At 37.6% G+C, this 10,341-nt stretch overlaps 1 protein-coding gene across 1 annotated transcript in view; it reads left to right on the plus strand.

The window, feature by feature from the left end:
- LOC120993548 (gastrula zinc finger protein XlCGF57.1-like) overlaps window positions 1-10,132 on the plus strand; it is a 33,584-nt gene extending 23,452 nt beyond the window's left edge. Inside the window, exon 2 of the mRNA XM_040422029.1 lies at window positions 9,066-10,132. Coding sequence (XP_040277963.1) covers window positions 9,066-10,132 — 1,067 coding nt within the window. The remainder of the gene's footprint in view (window positions 1-9,065) is intronic.
- The last annotated feature ends 209 nt before the right edge of the window (window positions 10,133-10,341 follow it).

A 10,341-nucleotide genomic window follows, 5' to 3' on the forward strand; every position in this document is an offset into this window, starting at 1 on the left:
GCAGGTTGGATAGGACTGGTATTGGACTATCTGGTCAAATCCAGCCAATCAGCAAGTATGGGCGAGCTCCCATTGCAATAGTTGGATAAATAGAAATAATACTCAATGGACACCTTCTGAAATTATATAAAGTCTCCAAGTGTCAGGGTGTTACTAATATGCTGATCAAAATAATATAAACGTGTCAAAACGTGAAATACAATGTTGCAGAGTATTCCAATAGGTGAGATAGAGTCCAGAAAAAATCCAAGAGTAAAAAGGAGTCAAAAAGGGAAGGAAAATACTTGTGATCGATCCGCATCAACCTGTGTGAATCATTAAACGTGCATCAAAATCCATTTAAAGTAAATTGTGTTCCTGTGCTTGAAATTAAGTGGTGTTCAGTCACTATTTAGAATTAATATATTGCCCGTATTCAGCGGGAGCTCTGTAATGGCAATTTCACAACTGTAGCCACTTCCTGCAAGTGTAGCTATTCACTCCGGTGTTGAGGTCTCGATTATTTAAATCAATACTGTAGACTGTCCGCAGTCGTCCAGAAGAAAAAAAAGTACAATACCGAGTATTTGATACCATTCACTACTATTTATAATAGTACTCACGCTTGGTGGTAATGTCCGGTCTATAGCGTGGATGCAAAGTAAGCTTACCTCTTATGCGCAGGGTAAGAGGGTACCTTACTAATGTGTCTGGTCTGTATGGTTCACTTTCGCTGTTGTCCAGGTCCGACCGCAGATCACAGGTCTCTCTCTGTTTGCGCCGTAGGCACAATCCGGGCTTCTGTTTGCAATGGGCGTTTCTCACTACTCCATGCAGTTAGTTGAATTGCTCCAGCTGGCTTGTGCTGTCCGTAGGTTACCAGACTATGGCCAATAGATCTGGTATCTGTTTATTTAATGAAAGCGCTTTCTCTAGATGACAATGGTATTGTAAATCTAGTTCTGCCGGTTTATTGCCAGGGTCAGTTGCTTATCCATCCACGCCAGACGCGTTTCGAAGGTTAGACTACCTTCTTCCTCAGTGGCTTTAGTAAGAACTGTCTGGCTGCCCGGCTTTTATTCCTCTGGCTATCAGAAGGGCTCTATATTAACCCTGAAATGGATCTTATGGATCTGGTATTCTTCTGTCATGTTGCGTTTTCATTGCGTTTCCTCTGCGGTTTCTTATAAGTTCATGCGTTTTTTGCTCCACACTTGCTTTAATGCTTTCAATAGGTTATTTTTATGAAAGCTGGTTGCATTCTCACACTTAGTATGTTCTTCTTTAAAATAAATATTGGAAAATCATGCATCTTAACAGCGTATATACATTTATTATTATTAATAAAAATATCAGTAGCAATGTACAGAATGATCCCATAACCATACTCTAACACCACTATTAAGCCCCTATCATATCACTTAGGGTAACTATATCTTTTATGGGATTTGTAGCTCCAAATAATTCCATAAGGATGTGGGGTCACTGATAGGACTTCCTTGTGTGGTATAATGGGTAATCGTGATATACATTACTCGATATTTTTTCTATACATAAAAATCAAATATAAATAGATAAAATGTGAACTAAATTTAAAAAAGATTTTTTATAAATATATGAAATTTTTTCTAAAAAATATATAATATTCATGTGAATGGATAGAGAAGATATATAAGAGAGATTGGTCAAAGGGTACCCTTATTTTGGGGGTCTGGGATACAATCACTAACCTCATGTGGTTCATTAGCCATACTCAGTATTCCAGTACATAATAGTGGCCAGAGGGGCAAAGTTTCTATTTTCATAAATCGGTGACCACTGGTTAATGATGTAATTGGGTTGGGAGCCTCCCGACCAGGAGGGGTCACAGTGCTGATAATCAGCCAGACTGGTAGCCCCCATGATCCGAGGGCATCCAACCCATTAGAGGAATCCGAAGATTTTGAGCTCGGCATTAAGTCCGGCTGGTGCCAGACTGCCGAATTAGAAAATTCTCCTTGATTCCGCCCTGGACATTCGGGCGATATGATTCCCTCCCCTGCAATACCGGTCTATCTGTTCGAATGCTGCGAATCTCAGGGTTTTTGGGTCCTGGTTGTGGATCAGTTTAAAATGTCTGGACAATACATGCTTTTCATATCCCTTTTTAATATTATTTATGTGTTCCGCTATTCTTATTTTCAATGGTCTTTTAGTTCTACCTATATATTGTTTGCCACACGTGCATTCAATTATATAGATGACATTAGAACTATTGCATGTTAGAAGTTTTTTTATCTCAACGGAGAAAGTATTTTGGGTTGAATTAACTCGTGTGGTTTTCCTAGCAAAAGATGTATTTTTGCAATTCACGCAACACCCACAACTGTGGAACCCGCTTCTTTTGAGCCAGTTGTTAATGGATTCATTAGGCCCTTTTCTATGTTTAATAGATGGTGCTATTTTTAGACCCAGATTGGGTGCTTTAGTATATATTATCTCCGGTACTAGCGGTACTAAAGGGCCTATGATTTTGTCCTTCTGGATCAGATGCCAGTGGTTTTTGATGGAACGCTCAATTTTTTTATGTTGTGCGTTATAAGGTAATATTATACAGTATTTTTCTTCACTGGATTTTGTCTCAATATCAATCTGATTAGGCACAAAAAACTGGTTTCTGTCCATTTCCCTGACTTTTTGTAGGGCTTTATCTACTACTGCATCTGGATAGTTTTTAGCCAGGAATTGTTTCCTCATATTGGTAGCTTCCTCTTCAAATTTATCCTCATTAGTGCAGTTCCTCTTAATCCTGCGGAATTGTCCTGTAGGTATGTTCATCAACCATGAAGGTAGATGACAGCTGGAATAGAGGATAAAGCAATTTTTCGCCACTTTTTTCTGATAAGTGGTACACACGTAGTGGTCCACTTGAGAAGTGATCAGTAGGTCAAGGAACTCTGTATGGTCTTGGTTGATGTTAGATGTGAATTTGAGACTGTAATTATTATTATTGATCTCTTCAAAGAAGGTGGATAAGCCCCCTTCATCACCTTGCCAGATAAAGATGACATCATCAATAAAGCGCTACCAGAGCACAAGATCCGACCCCAGCCTGGGTAGTATGGTCTGGGTAGTATGTATCAGCACTGTGACCCCTCCTGGTCGGGAGGCTCCCAACCCAATTACATCATTAACCAGTGGTCACCGATTTATGAAAATAGAAACTTTGCCCCTCTGGCCACTATTATGTACTGGAATACTGCGTATGGCTAATGAACCACATGAGGTTAGTGATTGTATCCCAGACCCCCAAAATAAGGGTACCCTTTGACCAATCTCTCTTATATATCTCCTCTATCCATTCACATGAATATTATATATTTTTTAGAAAAAATTTCATATATTTATAAAAAATCTTTTTTAAATTTAGTTCACATTTTATCTATTTATATTTGATTTTTATGTATACAAAAAATATTGAGTAATGTATATCACGATTACCCATTATACCACACAAGGAAGTCCTATCAGTGACCCCACATCCTTATGGAATTATTTGGAGCTACAAATCCCATAAAAGATATAGTTACCCTAAGTGATATGATAGGGGCTTAATAGTGGTGTTAGAGTATGGTTATGGGATCATTCTGTACATTGCTACTGATATTTTTATTAATAATAATAATAAATGTATATACGCTGTTAAGAAGCATGATTTTCCAATATTTATTTGAAAGAAGAACATACTAAGTGTGAGAATGCCACCAGCTTTCATAAAAATAACCTATTGAAAGCATTAGGGATAGGCTAAAGCAAGTGTGGAGCAAAAAACGCATGAACTTATAAGAAACCGCAGAGGAAACGCAATGAAAACGCAACATGACAGAAGAATACCAGATCCATAAGATCCATTTCAGGGTTAATATAGAGCCCTTCTGATAGCCAGAGGAATAAAAGCCGGGCAGCCAGACAGTTCTTACTAAAGCCACTGAGGAAGAAGGTAGTCTAACCTTCGAAACGCGTCTGGCGTGGATGGATAAGCAACTGACCCTGGCAATAAACCGGCAGAACTAGATTACAATACCATTGTCATCTAGAGAAAGCGCTTTCATTAAATAAACAGATACCAGATCTATTGGCCATAGTCTGGTAACCTACGGACAGCACAAGCCAGCTGGAGCAATTCAACTAACTGCATGGAGTAGTGAGAAACGCCCATTGCAAACAGAAGCCCAGATTGTGCCTACGGCGCAAACAGAGAGAGACCTGTGATCCTCGGTCGGACCTGGACAACAGCGAAAGTGAACCATACAGACCAGACACATTAGTAAGGTACCCTCTTACCCTGCGCATAAGAGGTAAGCTTACTTTGCATCCACGCTAAAAAATTGTCATTAACATTTTCGGGTGAAAGTCACCAATTTTTGGGTGTATAGTACCACTGCTATACCTAGTAGGCTGGTTAAAAAAATATAAATAAATTGTCATTAACATTTTCGGGTGAAATAAAAAAAAATTTGGGTGTATAGTACCACTGCTATACCTAGTAGACAGGTTAAACAAAAAAATTATAATTGTCAGTTATATATTCTGGTGAAATTCAACAATTTTTGGGTGTGATGTACCACTCCTATACCTAGTTGACCGAAAAAATAAAATTTGTCAGTTACATTTTCTGGTGAAATTCACCAATTTTTGTGTGTATATTACCACTGCTATACCTAGTAGACTTTAACAAATAATAATAATGGTCAGTTACATTTTTCGGTGAAATTCACCAATTTTTGGGTGTGATTTACCACTGCTATACCTAGTAGACAGGTTTTGTTTTTTAAAAAAATTGTCAGTTACATTTTTTGGTGAAATTCAACAATTTTTGGGTGTAATATACCCCTCCTCTACCTAGTTGACAGCTAAATAAATTTCTGTAATTTTTCTGTTACATTCTTGGGTTCCCATTATACAATTTTAGACTTGAATAAACACCTACTATGCATAGGTGACAGGTAATAAAATGTAATATATTATTCAGTAATTAATGTGCGCCACATACTTTTATTCATTGCTTAAACTCTGAAAAGATTTCACACTTTTACGCTTTAATAATTTCTCCCATATTTCAACTCTATAATTTTAAATTTGAAAAAATGAATCCTCCCTTGGATGTGGTCTCTCTTTCTCACTCTCACTCTCTGGCATGGTACCCTGATTCCCCGCCACCCGTGATCACCATGGTAGGTGCATAAAAGAACATCGATAGTTGATTGAGCAGATATCAAATTGGATCATGAACATCACGGGGACGTGCGACATGGTGGGGCAGTAAGTGTGCACACGCCTACACGAACTGACTGACAGGGGTCAGCCCCTGCAACTTCTGGGTCTCCAAATTGGGCATATGGCCTGAGCCTGTCCTTTACCCCTTGGAGGTGCTGGCCTGCCCTGCAGCCAGTGTATTGTCTGAACGTGTGTTTAGCATGACTGGAGGGGGTTATCACAAGTTATATTTCCCAATGTTTTGGGGTGTACCCTAATTAAAAAAAATACAAATACATTTAAAAACAAAAAGAAGTGTAGGCTACCTCCTCCTCCTCCATCGCAATTTCCACCTACAACGCCACATCCCCCGCCTTATCAACCTCCTACTCCATATGGACCTGGTCCTCCTAGAACAAGATTATTCTTTTTTATTTGTATGTATTTTATGTTATTTTAAGTCATTTCTCTATCCACATTTGTTTGCAGAGCACTTGCCATGCTCTTAACCACATTTGACAATATTTGCAGCCCCCTAGCCCTTTGCATGACATGTTTACAGCCATTTTAGTGCTCAAAAGTTCGGGTCCCCATTGACTTCAATAGGGTTAGGGGTCAAGTTCGGGTCCCCATTGACTTCAATGGGGTTCGGGGTCAAGTTCGGGTCCCGAACTAATACTTTTTTCTGAAGTTCGGCCGTACCCGTCGAACCCGAACATCCAGGTGTCCGCTCAACTCTACCAAGCAGGACATTTATGGCTCTATTCTTATAAATACCTCGCCTCAAATCCTCTGATTCAAAAAAAATATATATATTATTAAACGATGGTCTATTCACCATTTGTACCAAAGCAGGATGTCTTCTCCATAACTGTCCAAAGACAGGATTCGTGAAAATAACCTTTGAAATATGGGAGTGACAACCCCCCTCCAGAAAATGATTTACATAACAAAATTAAGGTAATTCTAACCCTTTTCTGCCTCATATTAGATTGTTAATAAGCTTCTCGATAAAATGGAAATGCTTATCATCGATCCATACTGGACTGACTTTCAAAATGTCCACAAATTGAGGCAAGATAATCAGTTTAATATGTGCTGTCCTGTCTGTTTTAAAAAAGGTAGTTTTGACTAAATGATGACTTTAGGACAAGTCATCATTAAATTTACCTGAATAACCCCTTTAATTTTTGATTTATCAGATTGCTTCTTAGTAAATAGGTAGCAGAAATATCTCTGATGAAGTAATGGTGTAACAAGCAGCATCCAGTTTGGATTTCTATTTCAGATTGTCATGTTTTTTCCTTCTTCTATATTCAATCTCAATAAATCCAGAATTCAAAAAACAGCAAGTAACATTCTTCTCTTAGCTGATCATTTGTTATGAAACCTCATATGTTCTATGGACTAAAGATTGTGAAATGGACTCAATGGTATAAGAGGTATCTAATGAAGGAATAGTCATAGTCAGGAGAAATCCAAACAGATGAGAGGTCTACATTCTCAGAACTGGAAATGAAGACACAGATATCTGGGAGCCCAATGAGGAAAGTCTGAACTTGTATCATGGTGATGGTCACAAGTAAACTACAGAGCAGATGATGTAGAGATTGTGTCATATATAAAAAAAAAGCTGATGTATCTGATCATGAAATGTGTGTGGTTGATTAAAGCTGACCCAGTAATGCATAATTAATAACTGAATCATATCGGCCTGATATCTGAAAATAAAAAATAATCCTATAACAAGTTGTCATAGAGGGTTTATAATGAAAGTCTTATAATCTGTTCTACTGAATATAATATGGAGTATTTCATATATGTGAATTAAAAATGGAGAGTCATGTGGTTGTAGGTCTGGATGGAATGAATTTCATCAGGATGTAAAATGCTCATTGTTTACACTGATTCTCACATGAAAAGGTCTCGGAGTATCCCAGGGATCTCTTACAGATGCTAAATAGGAGTGTGAACAATAGGTCTCTACCCTGTAAATACAATGTGTAAATGAAAAGCCATCTCAGGAGGCCAGAAAATGCTAAACTTGTTGATGAGAAGGTGAGGCCATTATTCTACCATTGTTTATTGTAATGAGCGAAGCCAGATCTGGTGAACAAAGTTTCATGATTATGAAGGTGGGACTGGGCGCCTCCTGGGGGGAAGAGGAGGAGCAGATAGCTATAGCCACCAAAGAGGTATAAAAGACCCAAGCATGGCTAAGAAAGCCAGAATTCACCAAGGGAATTCACTTGGATCACTGACTTGCTGAGGAGAAGACACTGACTGGAGATCAAGTCCTGAGTGTGTAGAGGGTCCATGTCTGGTAAGTACTGACTGTAAGTGAAAGGAATTAGAAGATATTGTAATCTGTGATGTGTATAAGGAAATGTGTCTTTGTCTGTAATGTAATTATACACGAAGTGTCCATACATGTCATAGTACATACCTCTAAATGTGCAGGGAACAAGGACAATCACCGATCCTGACCGAGCCGCCAATGCTGCTCCCGCTCTAGTGTACCCATGCTATCCATGTGTTTCCTATATGCAGTTAATATCAATAGATAAATCAAGTAGACCACAATTCACTCTCCATGCTTTCCTAAAATCTTACTATCAGGTGACATGAAAAAGGTCTGTTAACTAGTGATGAGCGGACCAGTGGATGTTTGAGTTCAAATGGTTCGACCGAACTTTGAATTAAAGTTTGGTACGGGTTCCAAACTTGACTCCGAACAACAAATTCCATTGAAGTCAATGGGGACTCAAAATTTGGGGCTAAAAAATGGCTGTAAAAAAGTCATTGAAAGGTAAAAAGGGTTGCAAAAGGATCCAAAATGGGTGTAAGAGCAGTACAATTGTCCTGCAAACAAATGTGGATAGAGAAATGACTTGAAATAACATAAAAATTTAAAATTAGAATCTTGAACCAGGGGGTGCAATAGGAACTTAAGGAGCTGTGGATGTGGTGGTATAGGTGGAAGAGGCAGAAGAGGTGGAGGAAGAAGCCAACACTCTTTCTGTTTTCTCTCATCACTACTGTCGACTGAAAATGTTTGCCATCTATACACTGATTAGCCTCTTAAATCATGAAAAACCAATAGAAATGTATTAAACATGAGTTTAGAGTGTGCAGAAGTTTCAATTATCAACATCGTGTTGCCAGTTTATGAACTACCAGCACCTCTCTAATAGACAGAGAGACATGATTGTCATGTTTTTAATTTATTTAATAAGTAAAAAATAGTTTATCTACATAGCACATTGACCGAAGTGTAAAGTTCATAAAGAAATAATATTAAAGTGCAAAAAAAACTTTTATGTGAACACATTGGTATAGACTGGTCTGCAGGATTAATAATCAACCAAAGTGCTAAAAAGGTAAAATGCAAAAAATAAATAGAGGAACATAAGTCTCTGAATATGACATCCAAGGAGAGAAAATCTATATACAAGACCATTCAAACATAAGTGTGTAATAACCCGGTGTAGCATGGAGCTCTTATCCATGTGTATGACTGATAAAATGTGGAGCCTTGTCAGGGGATGTCAGCAGTGTTAAATGTGGGGAAGCAGGTTACATATATTTATGTATTGGTAGCTTTAATTTTTTTATTTGCAAAGAAAACAAGGACCTTTTATCTTATAAATATGTTCTTCTTTCTCCAGGTGAGGACGGGATATGAGGCTACTGGACTTATCTTTTCTCTTCCTCTTATAAAGTAGAAGATAATCAAGCACAACTTGTCAGTAATATTACTGAATATAGACTGGGTAAAATGTCGACAAGATCTGAATATAGTAAACTTTTTGAAAAGAGATCTAAGAAAATTCATCAAGGTGAAAGGTTGCATAAATGTCCAGAATGTGAGAAATCATTTATTAGAAAAGAAAATCTTGTTGAACATCTAAGAATTCACACAGGAGAGAAGCCATTTGCATGTACAGAATGTGATAATTGTTTTAGTAAGAAGTCACATCTTGTTCGACATCAGAAAATTCACACTGGAGAGAAGCCATTTTCATGTCCTGAATGTGAGAAGTGTTTTAGTCATAAATCAGGTCTTGTTCAACATCAGATAATCCACACAGGAGAGAAGCCATTTTCTTGTCCTGAATGTGAGAAGTGTTTTAGTCATAAATCAGATCTTGTTAAACATCAAAGAATTCACACAGGAGAGAAGCCATTTACATGTACAGAATGTGATAATTGTTTTAGTAAGAAGTCACATCTTGTTCGACATCAGAGAATTCACACAGGAGAGAAGCCATATTCATGTCCTGAATGTGAGAAGAGTTTTAGTCTGAAAGCAAATCTTGTATATCATCAGAGAAATCACACAGGAGAGAAGCCATTTTCATGCCTAGAATGTGATAAGTGTTTTTGTCAGAAATCACATCTTGTTCAACATCAGAAAATTCACACTGGAGAGAAGCCTTTTTCATGTCCTGAATGTGAGAAGAGTTTTAGTCATAAATCAGGTCTTGTTCAACATCAGAAAATTCACACAGGAGAGAAGCCATTTTCTTGTCCTGAATGTGAGAAGTGTTTTAGTCATAAATCAGATCTTGTTAAACATCAAAGAATTCACACAGGAGAGAAGCCATTTACATGTACAGAATGTGAGAAGTGCTTTAGTAAGAAGTCACATCTTGTTCGACATCTGAGAATTCACATAGGAGAGAAGCCATATTCATGTCCTGAATGTAAGAAGAGTTTTAGTCAAAAATCACATCTTGATAAACATCTGAGAATTCACACAGGAGAGAAGCCATATTCTTGTACTGAATGTATGAACTGTTTTAGTCAGAAATCACATCTTGTTCAACATCATAAAACTCACACAGATGAGAAGCTATATTCATGTACTGAATGTGAGAAGTGTTTTAGTCAGGACTCAGAAGACAATTCTTGCTGAACATCAGAGAATTCACACAGGAGAGAAGACATTTACATGTACAGATTGTGGGAAAGGATTTAGAAAAAAATCAAGCATTTTAAAACATTTAAAAATTCATACGAAGAAGTAACCAAGTATAGTATGAGGAAACAGTAGTATAAAATCAGGTCTTGTGGCAAATGAAAAAGCTGACAAGTTAGAAGCCACTGTAATTTTTAGACTGTATG

Source organism: Bufo bufo, chromosome 3 (assembly GCF_905171765.1).
Source record: "Bufo bufo chromosome 3, aBufBuf1.1, whole genome shotgun sequence".
NCBI lineage: Eukaryota > Metazoa > Chordata > Amphibia > Anura > Bufonidae > Bufo > Bufo bufo.